We start from the raw sequence: 24,340 nt of genomic DNA on the forward strand, positions 1-24,340 counted from the left end.
TAAAGTCGGGGTCCAATAGAATGCTGAGGTTTGGAACATTTTGGATCAGCCTGAGACAATGGCCCCAATAATAACTCCGCGGTGTGTTTGGAGCGGGATGTGCAATGTCGGGTGGGAAATCAGGAAGGAATTTTAGCACCTCTGTCTGTGGCATTTTAGTGTAGCTACTTTATTATCATTTGCCTCCAAGTTTGACATCGAATGCGGGGCACCGGGCGTGGTGCGGACCTGCCTGACATAATCTCAACTCGAGTATTTAAAGGTCCATTTCAAAGATGGAATTTGGAGGAGTTGGGAGTTTTTGCCCAGAGACAGCCATTGTACAAATGGACTCAGGACGCTCAAAGGCTGCGTCCCACTTTAATAATGCATCGCTCGATGTACTGCTGAATGCTGTCAGGAGCCGGAGAGAGATCCTCTTCGCCAGCAATGGGAAGAAGAAACCTGCTGCTGGCACAAAGGAGGCCTGGCTGGAGGTGGCCCAGGAAGTGAGCAGCAGGAGCATTGTGCCACGTTCCTGGATTCAGTGCAGGAAGCGCTATAATGACCTAACCAGGTCAGGAAGGGTGAGTACAATTCCTCATGGCACATCAATCACGGCAATCAAATGAGACCATGCAGCCCTTGATCACAACGTCTCTGGATACCTTAAATAGGATGACAGATCAATGGATGTGTAATAGGTGATTGGTTGTCTATAGAACTGCTTTGTTTTAGTGGGATTGAGGAGAGGAGCGAGGAGAGTGGCTGTTGGGTGTGATTGCTACATCGGTCCAGTGCTGGCATCTAACTGAACCTTACAGCCATAAGGGAATCCCTGGCACCCGGACAGCAATGTGAGTGGCTGGTGCTGCATTGGGGTTGCCATATTCCTCTTGCTCCTGCTCCTCTTCCTCCTCGGATCCACCTGTAGATGGTGTGCGCTCAGCACCTTGTTCCTCCTGTGGAGCCTATCCTGCGCAATGATGTGCAGAGCGCAGCACACCACAATCATTCTGGACACCCTGGCTGGTGCGTAATGAAGGGCGCCTCCAGGTCTGTTGAGGCACCTGAAGCGCATCTTGAGCATGCCGATTGTGACACATCTGGTTGTCATATGGCTTTTGTTGTACTGCTCTTGGGCTTCATTGGTGGGTTTTCACGGGTGTCATCGGCCAAGTTTGAAGTGGGTAACCTTTGTCTCCTAGCAGCCATGCCTTAAGTCTGCTTGCAGCTCCAAAGACATCAGAGAGCTTGGACTACCGCAGGATGAAAGCACCGTGGCAGCTCCCCGGGAATCTTGCGGTTGCACAGCAGCTGCACATTGATGGATTGGAAGCCCTTGCGGTTGACGAATACTCCTGGTTGATCTGGGGTGCACGGATTGCCACGTGTGTGCAGTCGATGATGCGCTGCACCTGTGGGAAGCCAGCCAGAGATACAAACCCGAGTGTCCGCTCATTCTGACTAGCCTCACCTCAGGTGATGTTGACACAATTGCCAGCCTTGGCAAACAGGCCATCACTCACCTCTCTTATATATTGTTGGGCCGCCGACTGGGAGATCCTGGATATGTCTCCGGTCGTGTCCTGGAAGGATCCGGAGGCAAAAAGGTTGAGGGTTGTGGTCACTTTTACAGCCACTGGTGGCCAACCAGGTCCAGAAGGGAGCAGGTCTTCTTCTAGGAGGCTGCAGATGTCTGCCACCACCTGACATGACAACCTGAGCCTCCTGAAACACTGCTGTTCGGACATGTCAAGGAAACTCAGCCTCGGCCTGTACGTCCTGTGTCGAGGGTAGCGCCCCCTGTGAGCTGCCCCCTCTCTGTGCAGCACCTCCTCTGCTGCCCCCTCTCTGTGCAGCACCCCCTCTGCTGCCCCCTCTCTGTGCAGCGCCCCCTCTGCTGCCCCCTCTCTGTGCAGCGCCCCCTCTGCTGCCCCCTCTCTGTGCAGCGCCCCCTCTGCTGCCCCCTCTCTGTGCAGCGCCCCCTCTGCTGCCCCCTCTCTGTGCAGCGCCCCCTCTGCTGCCCCCTCTCTGTGCAGCGCCCACTCTGCTGCCCCCTCTCTGTGCAGCACCTCCTTTACTGCCCCCTCTCTGTGCAGTGCCCCCTCTGCTGCCCCCTCTCTGTGCAGCGCCCCCTCTGCTGCCGCCTCTCTGTGCAGCGCCCCCTCTGCTGCCCCCTCTCTGTGCAGCGCCCCCTCTACTGCCCCTCTCTGTGCAGCGCCCCCTCTACTGCCCCCTCTCTGTGCAGCGCCCCATCTGCTGCCCCCTCTCTGTGCAGCATCCCCAGTGCCAGTCATGGCCAGATGGAGAAGGGCCAACAGGCGTCGGCACAGGAGGCCTTACCCACCCAGGTCAGCTTGCTCATCCATCCTGCAGGCTTTTCCCTCATCCACACAGGGAGCAAGAACCTCATAGTTGTTGGACAACGGCAAAGGCCGAGGCTCCTCCAGCACTGTACCTGGAGTCCCCTTACCTGCCTGAGTTGCAATCACACCCTCCTGTCCCTGACCACTAACCAGACCTGTACCACTATCTAACCTAAGGGGTGTGACTGCCTCTTGGATCAAAGTACCCAGGTAACTCTCCGCATCCCTGATGCCCCGCAATGTCTGTACCTCAGACTCCAGCTCAAAAACTCTGAGCTGAAGTTCCTCAAGATGCAGGCACTTCCTGCAAATGTGGTTGTCCGGGATCACAAAGCTCTCCACAAACTCCCACATGCTGCAGTTGCGGCACACCACCTACACTGTCATCCCAATATGACCTTGTTTTATTTAATAAATTTGTATTTAGGTAACTTAGTTTACAGTGTAGTTTCTTGACTACTTTCTTGATCTAGATTAAGTTAAGGGTACTGAAATTAAATATCTGCCTGTAACACAAAGCACTACAAGTAGCGTAGGCAACAAGCAGCAACTCCTTCCCCCTCTTCTCCAAATTTCCACTCCTTCCAAACTCCCAAATAAAGCACTCTGTTCATTCCATTCCATTTAATCCCACTCTGTGCATCAATATAAATGTCTGTAGTAACCAGAGCCGGTGATCAGTATCTGTGCAGTATTTACAATCCACCTGATCCCAGTGTCACCATTCTGATAGTTTCCAGTATGAATAATTGGAGATCAAAGGTCTCCCTGATGGTTATTAAACTTACTCTCCTTCAGCTGTGAAATGTCAGTCCTAAGTTCAGCGACTGAGCTTCTTGTCTCCTCAGACGTTCCTGTAACTGAAAGAGGAACAACACTTGAGATCGTGTGGCACTGTTTGTAGAACAAGATCAATTTTGCTTTCGAACACGAGAGATTTTCACAGGACAAAACAGACAAAACTGCTTCCATTGTTTGGTGGGTTGCTAACCGGAGGGCATCAACTGAAGATTTGAAGATGATCAGCAACACAATGAAGGGAGAGGTTAGGAATTGTTTTATACAAACGGTTTATAAGACCTGGAATGGCCGACCAGAAATAGTGGCAGAAAAAAAGAAAGACTTTTATTTATACAGTGCCTTTCACGACCACCGGATGTCTCAAAGTGCTTTACAGCCAATGAAGTACTTTTGAAGTGTAGTCACTGTTGTAATCCCAGAGAGCCAGCACACGTGATGGGCTGAATGACCTCCTACCGTGCTGTAAGATTCTATTGATTTTAATTGTACAGTACATGGACACTCATTTATTATCTATTTAATTTTCTTCTCTGGGAATTCCCCCAATGTGTTCACAACATAAAAATCTGTAGTGCTTTTATAATGGGCCCATGGGAAATGTGAACCAATCAAATCCACTTATACTTGATTGGTTCAAAATTCGAACCAAGCCAAACACTCCAGTGTGAAATGCACTGGAGATCAATCCTCGAAGAATGAGCAGACCATCTGAAAAACTAGAGAGCCCTTTGAACTGGAGATCCTGACTGGCATTTAACACTTACTGTTACTCTTTATCTGGGAAAGTTCCATCTTGAAATTGGCCAATGACGCTTTCATTTCACTGAACATCTGTGGAACTGAAATGGAAAGACAGCTTTAGCTCTCAACCCAGAAACACACCGTGGCACAGGTTAGAATAGTTTGTACACAAATGGCAGCTAAGAGGCTGTTCTGATACCAGTTTGGAGTTTAATGATACCGTGAATAGACTAATGGTCGCGTCACCATCATTATTCTTGCTTGCTGTTGACTTTGATGTTTCCTCACACGAGGTGAGGATGTGTATTCCTTTGAGAGTTCTGAACACACAACACAATTGTAGGGAGGACAAGGAGAAAGCTCAGGTTTTAGGGCTGAAGTAGGTTACAGAGATAGGGAAAGGCTGGGCCATGAATGGATTGGGGGACCTGGAGCCAATGTAGTTCAGTAAGGACAGGGGTGATGAGTGAGTGAGACTTGGGATGTGGGACACGATATGGGCAGTAGAGATTTGGATGAGCTGAAGGTTATGGAGAGTGCAACATTGGAGGCCGGGCAGGAGAACAGCCGAGTCTGGAGGGGACAGAGGCATGGATGAGGGTTTCAGCAGCACATGGTGGGTGATGTTACGGAAGTGGAAGTAGGCAGTCTTCGCGATGGAAAGGATATGGGGTTGGAAGCTAAAGTCGGGGTCCAATAGAATGCTGAGGTTTGGAACATTTTGGATCAGCCTGAGACAATGGCCCCAATAATAACTCCGCGGTGTGTTTGGAGCGGGATGTGCAATGTCGGGTGGGAAATCAGGAAGGAATTTCAGCACCTCTGTCTGTGGAATTTTAACATGGCTACCTCATTATCATTTTACTTCCGGGTTTGACATCGAATGCGCGGCACCGGGCGTGGTGCGGACCTGCCTGACATAATCTCAACTCGAGTATTTAAAGGTCCATTTCAAAGATGGAATTTGGAGGAGTTGGGAGTTTTTGCCCAGAGACAGCCATTGTACAAATGGACTCAGGACGCTCAAAGGCTGCGTCCCACTTTAATAATGCATCGCTCGATGTACTGCTGAATGCTGTCAGGAGCCGGAGAGAGATCCTCTTCGCCAGCAATGGGAAGAAGAAACCTGCTGCTGGCACAAAGGAGGCATGGCTGGAGGTGGCCCAGGAAGTGAGCAGCAGGAGCATTGTGCCACGTTCCTGGATTCAGTGCAGGAAGCGCTATAATGACCTAACCAGGTCAGGAAGGGTGAGTACAATTCCTCATGGAACATCAATCACAGCAATCAAATGAGACCATGCAGCCCTTGATCACAACGTCTCTGGATACCTTAAATAGGATGACAGATCAATGGATGTGTAATAGGTGATTGGTTGTCTATAGAACTGCTTTGTTTTAGTGGGATTGAGGAGAGGAGCGAGGAGAGTGGCTGTTGGGTGTGATTGCTACATCGGTCCAGTGCTGGCATCTAACTGAACCTTACAGCCATAAGGGAATCCCTGGCACCCGGACAGCAATGTGAGTGGCTGGTGCTGCATTGGGGTTGCCATATTCCTCTTGCTCCTGCTCCTCTTCCTCCTCGGATCCACCTGTAGATGGTGTGCACTCAGCGCCTTGTTCCTCCTGTGGAGCCTATCCTGCGCAATGATGTGCAGAGCGCAGCACACCACGATCATTCTGGACACCCTGGCTGGTGCATAATGAAGGGCGCCTCCAGATGTGTCCAGGCACCTGAAGCGCATCTAGAGCATGCCGATTGCTTGCTAAGTGACACATCTGGTTGTCATATGGCTTTTGTTGTACTGCTCTTGGGCTTCATTGGTGGGTTTTCACGGGTGTCATCGGCCAAGTTTGAAGTGGGTAACCTTTGTCTCCTAGCAGCCATGCCTTAAGTCTGCTTGCAGCTCCAAAGACATCAGAGAGCTTGGACTACCGCAGGATGAAAGCACCATGGCAGCTCCCCGGGAACCTTGCGGTTGCACAGCAGCTGCACATTGATGGATTGGAAGCCCTTGTGGTTGACGAATACTCCTGGTTGATCTGGGGTGCACGGATTGCAACGTGCGTGCAGTCGATGATGCCCTGCACCTGTGGGAAGCCAGCCAGAGATACAAACCCGAGTGTCCGCTCATTCTGACTAGCCTCACCTCAGGTGATGTCGACACAATTGCCAGCCTTGGCAAACAGGCCATCACTCACCTCTCTTATATATTGTTGGGCTGCCGACTGGGAGATCCTGGATATGTCTCCGGTCGTGTCCTGGAAGGATCCGGAGGCAAAAAGGTTGAGGGTTGTGGTCACTTTTACAGCCACTGGTGGCCAACCAGGTCCAGAAGGGAGCAGGTCTTCTTCTAGGAGGCTGCAGATGTCTGCCACCACCTGACATGACAACCTGAGCCTCCTGAAACACTGCTGTTCGGACATGTCAAGGAAACTCAGCCTCAGCCTGTACGCCCTGTGTCGAGGGTAGCGCCCCCTGTGAGCTGCCCCCTCTCTGTGCAGCACCTCCTCTGCTGCCCCCTCTCTGTGCAGCGCCCCCTCTGCTGCCCCCTCTCTGTGCAGCGCCCCCTCTGCTGCCCCCTCTCTGTGCAGCGCCCCCTCTGCTGCCCCCTCTCTGTGCAGCGCCCCCTCTGCTGCCCCCTCTCTGTGCAGCACCTCCTCTGCTGCCCCCTCTCTGTGTAGCGCCCCCTCTCTGTGCAGCGCCCCCTCTGCTGCCCCCTCTCTGTGCAGCGCCCCCTCTGCTGCCCCCTCTCTGTGCAGCGCCCCCTCTGCTGCCCCATCTGTGCAGCGCCCCCTCTGCTGCCCCCTCTCTGTGCAGCGCCCCCTCTGCTGCCCCCTCTCTGTGCAGTGCCCCCTCTCTGTGCAGCGCCCCCTCTGCTGCCCCCTCTCTGTGCAGCACCTCCTTTACTGCCCCCTCTCTGTGCAGTGCCCCCTCTGCTGCCCCCTCTCTGTGCAGCGCCCCCTCTCTGTGCAGCGCCCCCTCCACTGCCCCCTCTCTGCGCAGCGCCCCCTCTACTGCCCCCTCTCTGTGCAGCGCCCCATCTGCTGGCCCCTCTCTGTGCAGCGTCCCCAGTGCCAGTCATGGCCAGATGGAGAAGGGCCAACAGGCGTCGGCACAGGATGCCTTACCCACCCAGGTCAGCTTGCTCATCCATCCTGCAGGCTTTTCCCTCATCCACACATGGAGCAAGAACCTCATAGTTGTTGGACAACGGCAAAGGCCGAGGCTCCTCCAGCACTGTACCTGGAGTCCCCTTACCTGCCTGAGTTGCAATCACACCCTCCTGTCCCTGACCACTAACCAGACCTGTACCACTATCTAACCTAAGGGGTGTGACTGCCTCTTGGATCAAAGTACCCAGGTAACTCTCCCCATCCCTGATGCCCCGCAATGTCTGTACCTCAGACTCCAGCTCAAAAACTCTGAGCTGATGTTCCTCAAGATGCAGGCACTTACTGCAAGCGTGGTTGTCCGGGATCACAAAGCTCTCCACAAACTCCCACATGCTGCAGTTGCGGCACACCGCCTACACTGCCATCCCAATATGACCTTGTTTTATTTAATAAATTTGTATTTAGGTAACTTAGTTTATAGTGTAGTTTCTTGACTGCTTACTTGATCTAGATTAAGTTAAGGGTACTGAAATTAAATATCTGCCTGTAACACAAAGCACTACAAGTAGCGTAGGCAAGAAGCAGCAACTCCTTCCCCCTCTTCTCCAAATTTCCACTCTTTCCAAACTCCCAAATAAAGCACTCTGTTCATTCCATTCCGTTTAATCCCACTCTGTGCATCAATATAAATGTCTGTAGTAACCAGAGCCAGTGATCAGTATCTGTGCAGTATTTACAATCCACCTGATCCCAGTGTCACCATTCTGATAGTTTCCAGTATGAATAATTGGAGATCAAAGGTCTCCCTGATGGTTATTAAACTTACTCTCCTTCAGCTGTGAAATGTCAGTCCTAAGTTCAGCGACTGAGCTTCTTGTCTCCTCAGACGTTCCTGTAACTGAAAGAGGAACAACACTTGAGATCGTGTGGCACTGTTTGTAGAACAAGATCAATTTTGCTTTCGAACACGAGAGATTTTCACAGGAGAAAACAGACAAAACTGCTTCCACTGTTTGGTGAGTTGGTAACCGGAGGGCATCAACTGAAGATTTGAAGATGATCAGCAACACAATGAAGGGAGAGGTTAGGAATTGTTTTATACAAACGGTTTTTAAGACATGGAATGGCAAACCAGAAATAATGTCGGAAAAAAAGAAAGACTTTTATTTATACAGTGCCTTTCACGACCACCGGACGTCTCAAAGTGCTTTACAGCCAATGAAGTACTTTTGAAGTGTAGTCACTGTTGTAATCCCAGAGAGCCAGCACACGTGATGGGCTGAATGACCTCCTTCCGTGCTGTAAGATTCTATTGATTTTAACTGTACAGTACATGTACACTCATTTATTATCTATTTAATTTTCTTCTCTGGGAATTCCCCCAATGTGTTCACAACATAAAAATCTGTACTGCTTTTATAATGGGCCCATGGGAAATGTGAACCAATCAAATCCACTTATACTTGATTGGTTCAAAATTCGAACCAAACCAAACACTCCAGTGTGAAATGCACTGGAGATCAATCCGCGAAGAATGAGCAGACCATCTGAAAAACTAGAGAGCCCTTTGAACTGGAGATCCTGACTGGCATTTAACACTTACTGTTACTCTTTATCTGGGAAAGTTCCATCTTGAAATTGGCCAATGACGCTTTCATTTCACTGAACATCTGTGGAACTGAAATGGAAAGACAGCTTTAGCTCTCAACCCAGAAACACACCGTGGCACAGGTTAGAATAGCTTGTACACAAATGGCAGCTAAGAGGCTGTTCTGATACCAGTTTGGAGTTTAATGATACCGTGAATAGACTAATGGTCGCATCACCATCATTATTCTTGCTTGCTGTTGACTTTGATGTTTCCTCACACGAGGTGAGGATGTGTATTCCTTTGAGAGTTCTGAACACACAACACAATTGTAGGGAGGACAAGGAGAAAGCTCAGGTTTTAGGGCTGAAGTAGGTTACAGAGATAGGGAAAGGCTGGGCCATGAATGGATTGGGGGACCTGGAGCCAATGTAGTTCAGTAAGGACAGTGGTGATGAGTGAGTGAGACTTGGGATGTGGGACACGATATGGGCAGTAGAGATTTGGATGAGCTGAAGGTTATGGAGAGTGCAACATTGGAGGCCGGGCAGGAGAACAGCCGAGTCTGGAGGGGACAGAGGCATGGATGAGGGTTTCAGCAGCACATGGTGGGTGATGTTACGGAAGTGGAAGTAGGCAGTCTTCGCGATGGAAAAGATATGGGGTTGGAAGCTGAAGTCGGGGTCTAATAGAATGCTGAGGTTTGGAACATTTTGGATCAGCCTGAGACAATGGCCCCAATAATAACTCCGCGGTGTGTTTGGAGCGGGATGTGCAACGTCGGGTGGGAAATCAGGAAGGAATTTCAGCATCTCTGTCTGTGGAATTTTAACATGGCTACCTCATTATCATTTTGCTTCCGGGTTTGACATCGAATGCGCGGCACCGGGCGTGGTGCGGACCTGCCTGACATAATCTCAACTCGAGTATTTAAAGGTCCATTTCAAAGATGGAATTTGGAGGAGTTGGGAGTTTTTGCCCAGAGACAGCCATTGTACAAATGGACTCAGGACGCTCAAAGGCTGCGTCCCACTTTAATAATGCATCGCTCGATGTACTGCTGAATGCTGTCAGGAGCCAGAGAGAAATCCTCTTCGCCAGCAATGGGAAGAAGAAACCTGCTGCTGGCACAAAGGAGGCCTGGCTGGAGGTGGCCCAGGAAGTGAGCAGCAGGAGCATTGTGCCACGTTCCTGGATTCAGTGCAGGAAGCGCTATAATGACCTAACCAGGTCAGGAAGGGTGAGTACAATTCCTCATGGCACATCAATCACGGCAATCAAATGAGACCATGCAGCCCTTGATCACAACATCTCTGGATACCTTAAATAGGATGACAGATCAATGGATGTGTAATAGGTGATTGGTTGTTTATAGAACTGCTTTGTTTTAGTGGGATTGAGGAGAGGAGCGAGGAGAGTGGCTGTTGGGTGTGATTGCTACATCGGTCCAGTGCTGGCATCTAACTGAACCTTACAGCCATAAGGGATTCCCTGGCACCCGGACAGCAATGTGAGTGGCTGGTGCTGCATTGGGGTTGCCATATTCCTCTTGCTCCTGCTCCTCTTCCTCCTCGGATCCACCTGTAGATTGTGTGCGCTCAGCGCCTTGTTCCTCCTGTGGAGCCTATCCTGCGCAATGATGTGCAGAGCGCAGCACACCACGATCATTCTGGACACCCTGGCTGGTGCGTAATGAAGGGCGCCTCCAGGTCTGTTCAGGCACCTGAAGCACATCTTGAGCATGCCGATTGTGACACATCTGGTTGTCATATGGCTTTTGTTGTACTGCTCTTGGGCTTCATTGGTGGGTTTTCACGGGTGTCATCGGCCAAGTTTGAAGTGGGTAACCTTTGTCTCCTAGCAGCCATGCCTTAAGTCTGCTTGCAGCTCCAAAGACATCAGAGAGCTTGGACTACCGCAGGATGAAAGCACCGTGGCAGCTCCCCGGGAACCTTGCGGTTGCACAGCAGCTGCACATTGATGGATTGGAAGCCCTTGTGGTTGACGAATACTCCTGGTTGATCTGGGGTGCACAGATTGCAACGTGTGTGCAGTCGATGATGCCCTGCACCTGTGGGAAGCCAGCCAGAGATACAAACCCGAGTGTCCGCTCATTCTGACTAGCCTCACCTCAGGTGATGTTGACACAATTGCCAGCCTTGGCAAACAGGCCATCACTCACCTCTCTTATATATTGTTGGGCTGCCGACTGGGAGATCCTGGATATGTCTCCGGTCGTGTCCTGGAAGGATCCGGAGGCAAAAAGGTTGAGGGTTGTGGTCACTTTTACAGCCACTGGTGGCCAACCAGGTCCAGAAGGGAGCAGGTCTTCTTCTAGGAGGCTGCAGATGTCTGCCACCACCTGACATGACAACCTGAGCCTCCTGAAACACTGCTGTTCAGACATGTCAAGGAAACTCAGCCTCGGCCTGTACGTCCTGTGTCGAGGGTAGCGCCCCCTGTGAGCTGCCCCCTCTCTGTGCAGCGCCCCTGTGAGCTGCCCTCTCTCTGTGCAGCACCCCCTCTGCTGCCCCCTCTCTGTGCTGCGCCCCCTCTGCTGCCCCCTCTCTGTGCAGCGCCCCCTGTGCTGCCCCCTCTCTGTGCAGCACCCTCTCTGCTGCCCTCTCTGTGCAGCACCCCCTCTGCTGCCCCCTCTCTGTGCAGCGCCCCCTCTGCCGCCCTCTCTGTGCAGCACCCCCTCTGCTGCCCTCTCTCTGTGCAGCACCCCCTCTGCTGCCCTCTCTCTGTGCAGCACCCCCTCTGCTGCCCCCTCTCTGTGCAGCGCCCCTTCTGCTGCCCCCTCTCTGTGCAGCGCCCCCTCTGCTGCCCTCTCTCTGTGCAGCGCCCCTCTGCTGCCCCCTTTCTGTGCAGCGCCCCCTCTGCTGCCCCCTCTCTGTGCAGCGCCCCCTCTGCTGCCCTCTCTCTGTGCAGCGCCCGCTCTGCTGCCCCCTATGTGTGCAGCGCCCCCTCTGCTGCCCCCTCTCTGTGCAGTGCCCCCTTTGCTGCCCCCTCTCTGTGCAGCGCCCCCTTTACTGCCCCCTCTCTGTGCAGCGCCCCCTCTGCTGCCCCTCTCTGTGCAGCGCCCCCTCTGCTGCACCCTCTCTGTGCAGTGCCCCCTTAACTGCCCCCTCTCTGTGCAGCGCCCCCTCTGCTGCCCCCTCTCTGTGCAGCTCCCCCTCTGCTGCCCCGCACCCCCTTTGCTGCCCCCTCTCTGTGCAGCATCCCCTCTGCTGCCCCCTCTCTGTGCTGCCCCCTCTCTGTGCAGCGTCCCCTCTGCTGCCCCCTCTCTGTGCAGCGCCCCCTTTACTGCCCCCTCTCTGTGCAGCGCCCCATCTGCTGCACCCTCTCTGTGCAGCGCCCCCTTTGCTGCCCCCTCTCTGTGCAGCGCCCCATCTGCTGCCCCCTCTCTGTGCAGCGCCCCCTCTGCTGCCCCCTCTCTGTGCAGCGCCCCCTCTGCTGCCCCCTCTCTGTGCAGCGCCCCCTCTGCTGCCCCCTCTCTGTGTAGCGCCCCCTCTGCTGCCCCCTCTCTGTGCAGCACCCCCTTTGCTGCCCCCTCTCTGTGCAGCACCCCCCTTACTGCCCCCTCTCTGTGCAGCGCCCCATCTGCTGCCCCGTCTCTGTGCAGCGCCCCCTCTGCTGCCCCCTCTCTGTGCAGTGCCCCCTCTGCTGCCCCCTCTCTGTGCAGCGCCCCATCTGCTGCCCCTCTCTGTGCAGCGCCCCCTCTGCTGCCCCCTCTCTGTGCAGCGCCCCCTCTGCTGCCCCCTCTCTGTGCAGCGCCCCCTCTGCTGCCCCCTCTCTGTGCAGCGCACCCTCTGCTGCCCCCTATCTGTGCAGCGCCCCCTCTGCTGCTCACCCCTTTGCTTCTCCCTCTCTTTTGCTCCCCTCTCTGCTGTCCAGCTGCAGGTCTCTCAAGAGCAGTTTTGATAGATGGTCAGTACATGCAGAGAGGGAATAATTTATGTCAATTAGCATGGCGGCAGGAAGGGAAGTTGGGTGGTCCGCAGTTTGGTGGGAAGGGTGTCAAGAGAGCAGGGGATGGGTCTCATAGACAAGCTGAGATGAGAGAGTGCAGCAGGGGAGATAGGAGAGAAACTAGACAAAGACACAGGATTAGCACTCAGTAAGGGAAGAGCCTGGGGGCAGGTTTGGCCCGGTGTGCTAGGGGAGGTGCGGAAGCAGCAGAGGCAGCTGAACAGATGGTCTCAATCTTAATGACAAAGAAATCCATGAGCTCTTCGTACTGGTTGTTGCATGTGAGGATGGAGCGGGCATGGGAGAGGGGTTTCAGGAGATGGTTGATAGTGGAGAAAAGAAGCCGGGTTGTCTATGCCATTCAGGGTGATCCTGGATTATTGGGCGGCTTTGGCAGCGGAGAGTGAGGTCCGATAGCACTTGATGCAGGCCCGCCAGATCTGGTGATGGATGGCTAAACTAGTTGTGGGCCAGATATGCTCAATTTGTGTCCCTTGCACTTGAAGGAGCTAAGATGGTTCCTCTAAAGTTCCCCACTGCCCTAGCCCTGAACTAGTATCTTTTTCCCATTTCTCTCAGATCTCCCCTCTTGACCTCTCCATGTGCATCTTGTCCATGCGACCCACTTGCTGCTTCCCCAACCTTATTCCCACCAAACTGCTGACCACCCAACTTCCTTTATTAGCTCCCATGTTAGCTGATATTGTTAACGGTTCTCTCTCCTCAGGTACTGTCCCCCTCTCCCTCAAATCTGGCGTTATCACCCCTCTCCTCAAAAAAACCTTGACCCCTTTGTCCTTGCAAACTACCGTCCCATCGCCAACCTCCTTTTCCTCTCCAAAGTCCTTGAACCTATTGTCGCCTCCTAAATCCGTGACCATCTTTCCCAGCACTCCACGTTTGAATCCCTCCAATCAGGTTTCCGCCCCTGCCACAGTACCGAAATAGCTCTCATCAAAGTGACAAATGAAATCCTATGACTGTGACAAAGGTAAACTATCCCTCCTCATCCTTCTTGACTTGTCTGCAGCCTTTGACACAGTTGACCACTCCATCCTTCTCCAAAGCCTCTCCACCGTCATCCAGCTGGGTGGGACTGCACTTGCCTGGTTCCATTCTTATCTATCTAATCGTAGCCAGAGAATCACCTGCAATGGCTTCTCTTCCCACTCCCGCATCGTTACCTCTGGAGTCCCCCAAGCATCTATCCTTGCCTCCTCCTATTTCTCATCTACATGCTGCCCCTTAGTGACATCATCTAAAAACACAGCGTCAATTTCCACATGTACGCTGACGACACCCACCTCTACCTCACCACCACTTCTCTCGACCTTTCCAGCTCATCCATGCCTTTGTTACCTCTAGACTTGATTATTCCAATACACTCCTGGCTGGCCTCCCACATTCTACCCTATGTAAACTTGAGGTCATCCAAAACTCGGCTGCCCATGTCCTAACTCGCACCAAGTCCCGTTCACCCATCAGCCCTGCGCTCGCTGACCTACATTGGCTCCCGGTTAAGCAATGCCTTGATTTCAAAATTTTCATCCTGGTTTTCAATCCCTCCAGGGTCTCGCTCCTCGCTATCCCTGTAATCTCCTCAAGCCCCACAACCCCCCGAGATATCTGCGCTCCTCTAACGCCCTCTTGAGCATCCCTGATTATAACCGCTCAACCATCGGTGGCCGTGCCTTCTGTTGCCTGGGCCCTAAGCTCTGAAATTCCCTCTCTAAACCTTTCTGCCTCTCTACCTCTCTTTCCTCCTTTAAGACGCTCCTTAAAACCTAGCTCTTAGACCAAGCTTTTGGTCACCTGCCCTAATTTCTCCTTATGTGGTTGGTGTCACATTTTTTGTCTTATAATACTTCTGTGAAGCACCTTGGGACATTTTACTACATTAAAGGCACTATATAAATACAAGTTGTGGTTTTTGTTGTTATTAGATCAGTGAGCCTGTATTTTCTATAAGGTGTTATTATGTGTCCTGCCCACGCTGTCCAGTTTTAATAATACTGATCCCCAGTCCCACTACTGAATTAATATTGGGCCAAATCTTGCTGGAGTGGGGCATCTTGCGATGTTAGCCTTTAGTTAGACTTTTTCCTGCCCCCTTCAGCTCAAAGGTTTTTTGCGCTGTAATTTGCTGGACGTTCGAGCTGAGAGCGGTGCGGCGAAGGGCCATCATGGGCCTTAGTGAATGACAGGACCAACAGTCTAACTCCTTAATCAATGAAATGTAGGGACTGAGAAATGAACTAGGAATGACTGAGAAGAGGGTGAATTCAATGCCAACAAAAGATTGAATTAAGAGAGAGAGAAGAAAGAGGCAGGAAGGAAAAGTGGGAAAAAATGTTTTTAAATTTTACATTTTTAAAATCTCCAACAGCAATTCAGTACCTGAAGGAATGAGATTCCACACATTTAATTGTTCACTTTCTGGGCCAGGGAGGTTGACTGGCACTCATTAACAAATATTGCATTGTTTAAAGGGTACCTATGCTGTTAATTACTAGACTTAATTTTCTGAGCAGAGTTTAATGGACAATTAATGTGCAAATGCAGCAACTTCAGGAAACTCACGGGGAGGTTAAGGGCGAGATACCGTTTTCGCGAGGCTAATGGCGGAGCGGCACAAATCGTCCAGCAACTTGTGGTGATTCGCAATTCACAGGGTATCTCTTCCTTGCCACAAGATGTCGGACAATTTGTACGTTAATAATGGCGTGCTTTTTTCACACAGTTATAGTTTCAGCAAGTTCTGGCCCGATACCTACATTATTAATGCATGCTAATTGATGCACAGCTCTGAATTAGCTTTGTTAACTATCATTGCAGAATTCACAACAGTAAATTCCATAGTTTCAAATATCACAAAACTTACACAGTATAACTGCAGTGCCAAGAACCACTACAGACAGCAGGATGGAGAGACCCAGGAGAATGTAGATGACCAGAGGTGACCGTTTTCCTCCGACAGGCTCTGCTGATCGGACACCAGTTTCTGCAAAGTGTAAGAGAAAGTCATCACTGAAAGGATTAGAGGGAACCGTCTTGTGAAAAAGGCTCCAAACCTTTTCTCATTTGGACCTGGAGAGGAGGCAGAGGAGCCGAGTGTTGTTGTCAACACTGGAATGTTTGAAACTTTGCACTATTGGGCCTCTCGAACACACATTTCTTCAATTTAAGAACATTCATCAACAGCAGGTTAGAGATCTAAACTGGGCCGGAAACTGAAGTGATGCAAGTTATGGACAGTTACAAACAACAGGCACAAAATATCATTTACTCAGGTAATCTGCAGGGTACAAGGAATAAATACCATTCGTTCATCTCACCCCTCTGTCCTCACCATTTCTTCAACATTTCACCATCCTTCATCCAGCATCTTTACATCATCACCTTCTTCACAGATTTCAGTGTGAGCCAACAACACCATCAGTTAAAGGGATGGTCACGGGGGGTTTCTGACCCCACTGCTTTATTTCGCTGTGTGCTAACAACACCATCAGTTAAAGGGATGGTCACGGGGGGTTTCTGGCCCCACTGCTTTATTTCACTGTTCAGATCTAAATCCATCAGTTTTTCTGAAGAAGTGGAATTTCCTAACAACACGCTCCCCAACCAATGAGAAATGACCTTTTCACTGTTGTTAATTGATCTGAAGGTGTTAATGAATTCGAACTAATTAACTCAAACTGAATAAACTCTACAATAATGATCAGATCACTGATGTGTACCTGGCTTCAACTCCTGTTTTCCTCTGCCTCCTATTAGTTGATCAGAATAAAAATCACTGAGATTTTGACAATTGTCTAGCTCCATGTCACCAGCTGGATGAACTTCTTGTCTTTGAAGAACGTGTGAGAGGCTGTTAGAGAAATGGGACTTTTTGCCTCACTCAGTTCCTCTTGCTGCGCTTGCAGTGTTTCTCTGATAAACCACAACTATAAATATTTTCTGTACGATAGCAAAATACTGCAGATGTTGGAAATCTGAAATTACAACAGAAAATGCTGGAAAAACTCAGCAGGTCAGGCAACATCCGTGGAGAGAAATTTGAGTTGATGTTTCGGGTTGGACCTGACCTGCTGAGTTTTTCCAGCATTTTCTGTTGTTATTTCAGATTTCCAACATCTGCAGTATTTTGCTATCGTACTAGTGTTTGGTTCACTGCCACACCTCTTCTAGGAATGCCTAACTTGAAGAAGTTCTGCTCTTCTCTTCGACGGGATCTCCGTTTGGCTCTTCAACCTTGTTCATCTTCATTACTTTCTTTTATTCTTTTGTCCGATCGCAGCCCTGCCTTCGATCTAGTTTCTTTTCTTTCCAGTTTTGAAGAAGGGTCCAACCCGAAACGTCAACTCAAATTTCTCTCCACGGATGTTGCCTGACCTGCTGAGTTTTTCCAGCATTTTCTGTTGTTATTTCAGATTTCCAACATCTGCAGTATTTTGCTATCGTACTAGTGTTTGGTTCACTGCCACACCTCTTCTAGGAATGCCTACCTTGAAGAAGTTCTTCTCTTCGACGGGATCTCCGTTTGGCTCTTCAACCTTGTTCATCTTCATTACTTTCTTTTATTCTTTTGTCCGATCGCAGCCCTGCCTTCGATCTAGTTTCTTTTCTTTCCAGTTTTGAAGAAGGGTCCAACCCGAAACATCAACTCAAATTTCTCTCCACGGATGTTGCCTGACCTGCTGAGTTTTTCCAGCATTTTCTGTTGTTATTTTATAAATATTTTCTGATGGACACACACTTCTGTTTTTAGATGATGGGTTTAAATGGCAATGCCCTGAACTGAGGACCTTGAGGGGTCCATCAGGCATTCCTGCCCTAAACCTGCTCTCAGACTGAGGGCTTTTATACAGATCTCTTTGGGTTTGTAGATATTCACTGTCGTAGGTTCTTTCTTCCACTGCACACTATTCCAGAATATTATGTTGCCTCCCTGGTGCCAGGGTCAAGGATGTCACTGAGCGGCAGCAGGACATTCTGAGGGGGGGAGGGTGAACAGCCAGATGTTGTGGTCCATCTCAGTACCAATGACATACGTAGAAAGAGGGATGAGGTCCTGCAAGCAGATTTTAGGGAGCTAGGAAAGAGATTAATAAGCAGGACCTCAAAGGTAGCAATCTCCGGATTACTCCCGGTGCCATGTGCTAGTGAGTACAGAAATACGAGGATAGAGCAGATGAATGTGTGGTTGGAGAGATGGTGCAGGAGGGAGGGCTTTAGATTCCTGAGGCATTGGGACCAGTTCTGGGGGACGTGGGCCTTGTAAAAACCAAATGGGTTGCACCTCAACAGGGCCTGGAACAATATCCTCATGGGGCGGTTTGCCAGTGCTGTTGGGGAGGGTTTAAATTAGCTTGGCAGAGGAATGTCAACCTGAGAGTGTTTTCAGAAAGGAGGGAAGCAAAGTTGGAATTTAAGGCAGAAAATTAGAAAGTTAACTTGGAAGGCAGAGGAAAGAAAGGCTAGGAAATAGACAAGAAAAGGGTTTGGCAGTGCTTAATGTTATATACTTCAATGCATGGAGTATAGGGAATAAGGTAGATGAGCTGAGGGCACAGATAGACACTTGGAAGTATGATATCATAGCTATTACTGAGACATGGCTGAAAGAAGGGCAGGAATGGCAGCTCAACATTCCTGGTTACAGGATTTTCAAATGAGATAGAGAGGGGGATAAAAAAAAGGAGGGGTGTCATAATATTGGTTAAAGAAACAATTACAGCTGTGAGGAGGGATGATATGTTAGAAGGATCATCAAATGAGGCTGTATGGGTTGAACTGAAATACAAAAAAGGGCCAATCACACTGCTGGGACTGTACTATAGACCCCAAATAGTCAGAGATAGATAGAAGAGCAAATATGTAGGCATACAGTACGATAGCAAAATACTGCAGATGCTGGAAATCCGAAATAACAACAGAAAATGCTGGAAAACTCAGCAGGTCAGGCAACATCTGTGGAGTGAAATTTGAGTTGACGTTTCGGGTTGAACCCTTCTTCAAAACTGGAAAGAAAAGAAACTAGATCGAAGGCAGGGCTGCGATCGGACAAAAGAAGTGAAAGAAACAAAAGAGCTAGACGAGATGGTAATAGGCTGAGATTAGGTGTAAAGTGTACTGGCAGGGCAAGAGATAGCTGCCAGGTGTGAGACAGAAACAAAAGGAAAGGCGGGGGGGGAAAAGGAGTGGAAAAATTACAAGAAAAAATGAAATAGGGGCCGAGGTTATGATCTGAAATTGTTGAACTCGATATTGAGTCCGGAAGCCTGCAAAGTGCCTAATCGGAAGATGAGGTGCTGTTCCTCGAGTTTACGTTGAGCTTCCGTGGAACAATACAAGAGGCCAAGGACGGTGAGGTCTGAGTGGGAATGGAGCGGTGAATTAAAATGACAGGCGACTGGAAGCTCGACACTAGTTCGGCCACAGCTAGAATAATGTGTACAGTTCTGGTCACCACATTACAGGAAGGATGTGATTGCACTAGAGAGCATACGGAGGAAATTTACCAGGATGTTGCCGGGACTGGAGAATTTTAGCTATGAGGAAAGATTGGACAGGCTGGGGTTGTTTTCTTTGGGACAGAGGAGGCTGAGGGGAGACGTGACTGAGGTGTATAAAATTATGAGGGGCCCCGATAAAGTGAATAGGAAGGACCTATTTCCCTTAGAAGAGAGGTCAATAACCAGGGGGCATAGATTTAAAGTAATTGGTAGAAGTATTAGAGGGGAGTTGAGAATCTTTTTCACCCAAGAGTGGTGGGGGTCTGGAATGCAATGCCTGAAAGGGTTATAGAGGCAGAAAGCCTCATTACATTAAAAAAGTGCTTGGATATGCAGTTGAAGTGTCGTAACCTACAGGGCTACGGACCAAGAGCTGGAAAGTGGGATTAGGCTCGATAGCTCTATTTCAGCTGGGACAGAAACGATGGGCCGAATGGCTTCCTTCTGTGTCATAAGTTTCTATGATTCTATGAACACGTCATTCCCACTGGATGGTTTTAGAATTCCCAATAAAGCATTGACGGCAGGTGGCAATGGGATGTTATCGGATGAGGAAGAGCTGCGTGTGCTTGGGGTGGAAGGGGCGAAGCAGTGGAACTGGCTGGATGGGTCAAAGAGACTGTGATTTGAGGTAATGGGTGGTATGTGTGAACCGAGGGTGATCGTGCTGTTGAAATGGGTGTGTTAGACATGTCCATTTTGTGATATCACAAAGACCATGATGGCCAAGGGAGGCCATTCAGCCCATCTACCTCTTCCAATGAAACCTATGATCTCGTCCCTATCGCACTATTTAACTGCAGAGTTCCTGCCTCCTCTTCCCTACCCAGAGGCCACTGTGTGTTGTTCACTCTGTGTGTGAAGGGCTTTCTGTTGTCAGTCCTGAACCTGCCATTTCCCAGTTTGTACCCGTGTCTCCTTGTCCTGCTCTCATGGGTTAATGTGAAATAATGCTCCAGATTAACCCTTTCTATTCCACGTGGCATCATATACACCTGGTGCCCTCCGCCATTTCCCCCCTAAAGTGTGGGGCCCAGAATTGAACACGATACTCCAGTTGGGGTCTAACCAGTGATTTATAAAGGTTTACCATAACTTCCTTGCTTTTGCACTCTATGCCTCGATGCTCCCGGGCACACGTCTCCCTGTAAGACAGCATGCTCACTGCCGCAGACTGAAGTCGATGCACAGGAGGCTGTGGAGAAAGTGCACAGAGGTTCCTTTATACAGGGTGATTCAAGGTGCTTTAGAGAATGCACACTGAAAAAATCTCCTTAAAAACTGTATTATGCAAAATATTCTGCTCTGATTTAGATTGCTAAACATGTGAAGAGATTTTAGTTTCTGTTTTACTATTTTGCAATGTTTCAGTAAATCACAGCTCAATCCATCAGTGGCATTACTGTGACAATGATATAGTCTTCGGGACAACCTCCCTGAAACCCCTCCCTTTTAATCCTTCTTTCTTCCCTCCATCTTTAAATGTCTCCTTGTAGGAATTGTCAGATTCCTAATCAAAAGACTGAGATTGAGTCAGTCTGTCAACCAAACGAATTTAATACTGTTTTGCAGAAGTAACAATCAAACGCAGGAGAACTAACAAACAGGTCTATGCTCAATGCTGGCTCCACGAGGACTGAGAGAGAGAGCTCCTCCCTCTGACGTCATGACATCATGACGTTTCCCGCCGTTGGGAACGTCACGTGACCCACGTGGTGACGTCATCGCGTTTGGTCTTAACCCTCTAGGGACCGCGCTATTTACATGTAGTAAAACGAATTCAGGTACAGATTCATTCTGCTACAGATAATTATGTACATTGATGTAAGAGTCCCTTGGTGGCTCTGCCACATGCGCCCCCCCAGAATTATCTTTAATAGTGAAAGTCAATTGAAGAGGAGGTCGGACAAGTCTGTTCGAACGACTCCTATATTCCCGGAGAGGAATTTGTGGAGCGGTAGATGGGCTGACAGGTGGAACGATCCGTTCGGACGTAGTAGCAGCGGGCGGTCGACCACGGTGTGGTGGCTGTGCAGTTTCAACCGGCCGGTTGAGGTCCAGGTGCGCGGGCTTGAGGCGGTCAATCGAAATGTAGTCGGGTTTGTCCCCGATGTCGACCAAAAAACTCTTGTCGCCAGCCTCCCGCACCCGGAAGGGGCCCGTATAAGGAGGCTGGAGTGGACCGCGATGGGCATCATGGCGAACGAAGACAAACTCGGCCTGCCTTAACTCCGTTGGAATATGAGAGGAAGGAAGGCCGTGGTGCGACATCGGAATCGGCTTAAAGGAGTTGGCCGTTTCTCGGTGGGTGCTGAGTTGATCAGCCGCGGACCACGGCTTAGTTGGCGATGGCAAGAAATCACCCGGCACCCGGAGTGGCTGGCCGTACACCAGTTCCGCGGAAGATGACTGCAGGTCTTCTTTAGGCGCCGTGCGCAAACCAAGCAGAACCCACGGGAGTCGATCTACCCATGCAGTGCCCTGAAGGGTGGCCCTTAGCGACGCTTTTAGCGACCGATGGAAACGCTCACACAACCCGTTCGCCTGCGGGCGGTAGGCCGTGGTGTGATGGAGCTTGGTGCCCAAACCTGAGGCTACAGCTTTCCAAAGTTCAGACGAAAACTGTGGACCGCGGTCGGACGAAATATCTGATGGGACACCGAAACGGGCGACCCACGAGGAGATAAAAGCCCTGGCGACATCAGCGGAGGTAGTAGACGCCAAAGGAACCGCCTCTGGCCATCTTGTAGTGCGGTCAACCATGGTCAGGAGGTGTGTGAACCCTTGTGATGGCGGAAGCGGCCCAACGAGGTCTACGTGGACATGGTCGAAACGGCGTTCTGGCACTTCGAAAGTGGCCAAGGGGGCTTTTACATGTCGTTGAACCTTAGATTTTTGACACACGGCGCAGGTGTTAGCCCAGTCACAAACATCTTTACGCATCCCTCTCCAGACGAATTTAGATGCCAGTAATCTTTGAGATGCCTTCGCACCAGGATGCAAAAGTCCGTGTATGGCATTGAAAACTTTGCGACGCCAGGAGGTCGGAACGATCGGGCGGGGATCCCCCAAGGAGACGTCACAGAGCACGGAGGTGTATGCTGAGTGGAACTGCACATCTGCTGGCTGGAGGCAGGTTGAGTCGGAACGGAACGCCTGTGTTTCTGGATTGGTGGCTTGGTCGGCAGCCAGTTCGGAATAGTCGATCCCCAGCTGAACGGCTTGGACGGTCGCACGCGAAAGACAATCAGCCACCACGTTGTCCTTTCCGGCCACGTGCTGGATGTCGGTAGTAAACTCCGAAATAAAGGTAAGTTGTCGCTGCTGTCGAGCCGACCACGGTTCGGCGGTCTTGGCCATAGCAAACGTCAGTGGCTTGTGATCCACGAACGCGGTGAAGTGACACCCCTCTAATAAAAATGGAAAATGGCGGATAGCCAGAAACAGCGCCAACAACTCCCTGTCAAACGTGCTGTATTTGCGCTCATTACGTCGTAGTTGGCGACTAAAAAACGCCAGTGGCTGCCACATGCCGCCGACCCACTGTTCTTGCACGGCGCCTATGGCGTAGTCCGAAGCGTCGGTCGTGAGAGCGAAAGTGGCACCCGGCAGTGGGTGTGCCAACATAGTTGCGTTTGCAAGAGCGGTCTTCATGTCGCTGAAGGCGCAGTCCATCTCGGGCGTCCAAACCACGGGCCCTTTACCCGGCTTTCCCCTGAGAGCCTCGTAGAGTGGTTGCATAAGTTGAGCAGCCCTGGGAACGAAACGGTGGTAAAAATTTACCATACCCAGGAACTCCTGGAGGGCCTTGGTGGACTGCGGCCATGGGAAAACTGTAATCACCTCTACATTCGACTGAAGCGGCATCGCACCCTCCGAAGTGATGCGGTGGCCCGAGAAGTCGATATGTGGTTGGCCGAACTGACATTTGGCTGGGTTGATTATGAAACGATGCTGATGGAGGCGGCGAAACAGGGTGCACAACTGGCAGATGTGTTCCTCTTTGGTGGAGCTGGCGATCAGAATATCGTCAAGGTAGACGAATAAAAAGGGAAGGTCCCGGAGCACTGAATCCATCAGACGCTGAAACGCCTGCGCCGCATTCTTAAGCCCAAACGGCATCCGGAGGAACTGGAAGAGGCCAAAAGAAGTAATGACCGCCGTCTTTTGGATGTCTTGGGGGTGTACCGGCACTTGATGGTACCCCCGTACGAGGTCGACCTTCGAGAATATTGACTTTCCCGCCAAATGCGCGGAGAAATCCTGTATATGCGGTATTGGGCACCGATTGGGAGTTGTAACGTCATTAAGGGGTCGGTAGTCACCGCATGGCCGCCATCCGCCACCGGGTTTCGGGACGATATGGAGTGGCAAGGACCAGGGACTATTCGACTGGCGAATAATCCCCAACTGCTCCATTGCGGCGGATTCTGCCTTAGCGGCCACGAGTTTGAGGAGTTCCAGGCGGCGAGCTCATGCGTAAACCGGAAAGCCGGTCATTGCGATGTGGTGCTCCACGCCGTGTTTGCCGGTGGATGAGGAGAAAGTAGGCTTGGTTAGCTCCGGAAATTCCCCGAGCAGGCGAGTGAATTCATTAGGTGCGGGCGTAGCACAGGAGACTGTGTGCGACACAACTGTGCTGCGGAAACAAGGGATGGAGTTGAAAGTGGCCGCGTCGAATCTGCGCCGAGGATGGCTTGCGAGGTTTTGGCGGTGATGAAGTCCCATTGAAAATGCTGTCCGCCGAAACACACCTTGGCTCGCCGTTTACCGAAAGTACGGATAGCACCGCCGTTGGTGGCCTGGAGGGGAAAACCACGCCTCCCAGTCTGGATGTCGAGGACGGAGGCGGGCATGATGCTACACTGCGCCCCTGTGTCGGATAAAAATCGTCGGCCGGAGATGGAATCAGTAATATAAAGGAGCTTCCCGGAATCGCCACTCGCCATCGCGGCCGTGGGACATCCCTCAGGCTCGGGCTTCCTTTCCCGGACTTGGCGCTGGTGTTTTTTCTTCGGTTGAGGCGTGAAACTGCAGGGAGGCCGGCAGCATCTGGCTCTCGCGCCGAAATGGGCGTGGTAAAAGCACAAGCCAGGCGATGGAGGCGTCGGGGCGGGATCCACGAGGGGGGGTTGCCTCGTGGCGGCGCAGTGACCGCATAAATGGTGTCTGCCTCAGCGGCAAGTGCGACGCAATCCGTAGCATCCGATCTTGCGAGGGCTGCCTGTACCTGCTCGGGCAATTGGCTCAAAAACAACTCT

At 50.9% G+C, this 24,340-nt stretch overlaps 1 protein-coding gene across 1 annotated transcript in view; it reads right to left on the minus strand.

Annotated features, from left to right (window-relative positions):
* Positions 1 to 16,500, minus strand: part of LOC147097564 (uncharacterized) — a 67,061-nt gene extending 50,561 nt beyond the window's left edge. The window contains exons 1-6 of the mRNA XM_085971407.1: positions 16,302 to 16,500; positions 15,446 to 15,565; positions 8,608 to 8,682; positions 7,831 to 7,902; positions 3,914 to 3,988; positions 3,137 to 3,208 (exon numbers count right to left, since the gene is read on the minus strand). Coding sequence (XP_085827533.1) covers positions 3,137 to 3,208; positions 3,914 to 3,988; positions 7,831 to 7,902; positions 8,608 to 8,682; positions 15,446 to 15,565; positions 16,302 to 16,386 — 499 coding nt within the window. The 5' untranslated portion in view covers positions 16,387 to 16,500. The remainder of the gene's footprint in view (positions 1 to 3,136; positions 3,209 to 3,913; positions 3,989 to 7,830; positions 7,903 to 8,607; positions 8,683 to 15,445; positions 15,566 to 16,301) is intronic.
* Between the last annotated feature and the right edge of the window lie 7,840 nt (positions 16,501 to 24,340).

This window comes from Somniosus microcephalus, chromosome 31 (assembly GCF_052327205.1).
Source record: "Somniosus microcephalus isolate GS21.2 chromosome 31, FLI_Smic_1.0, whole genome shotgun sequence".
Lineage (NCBI taxonomy): Eukaryota > Metazoa > Chordata > Chondrichthyes > Squaliformes > Somniosidae > Somniosus > Somniosus microcephalus.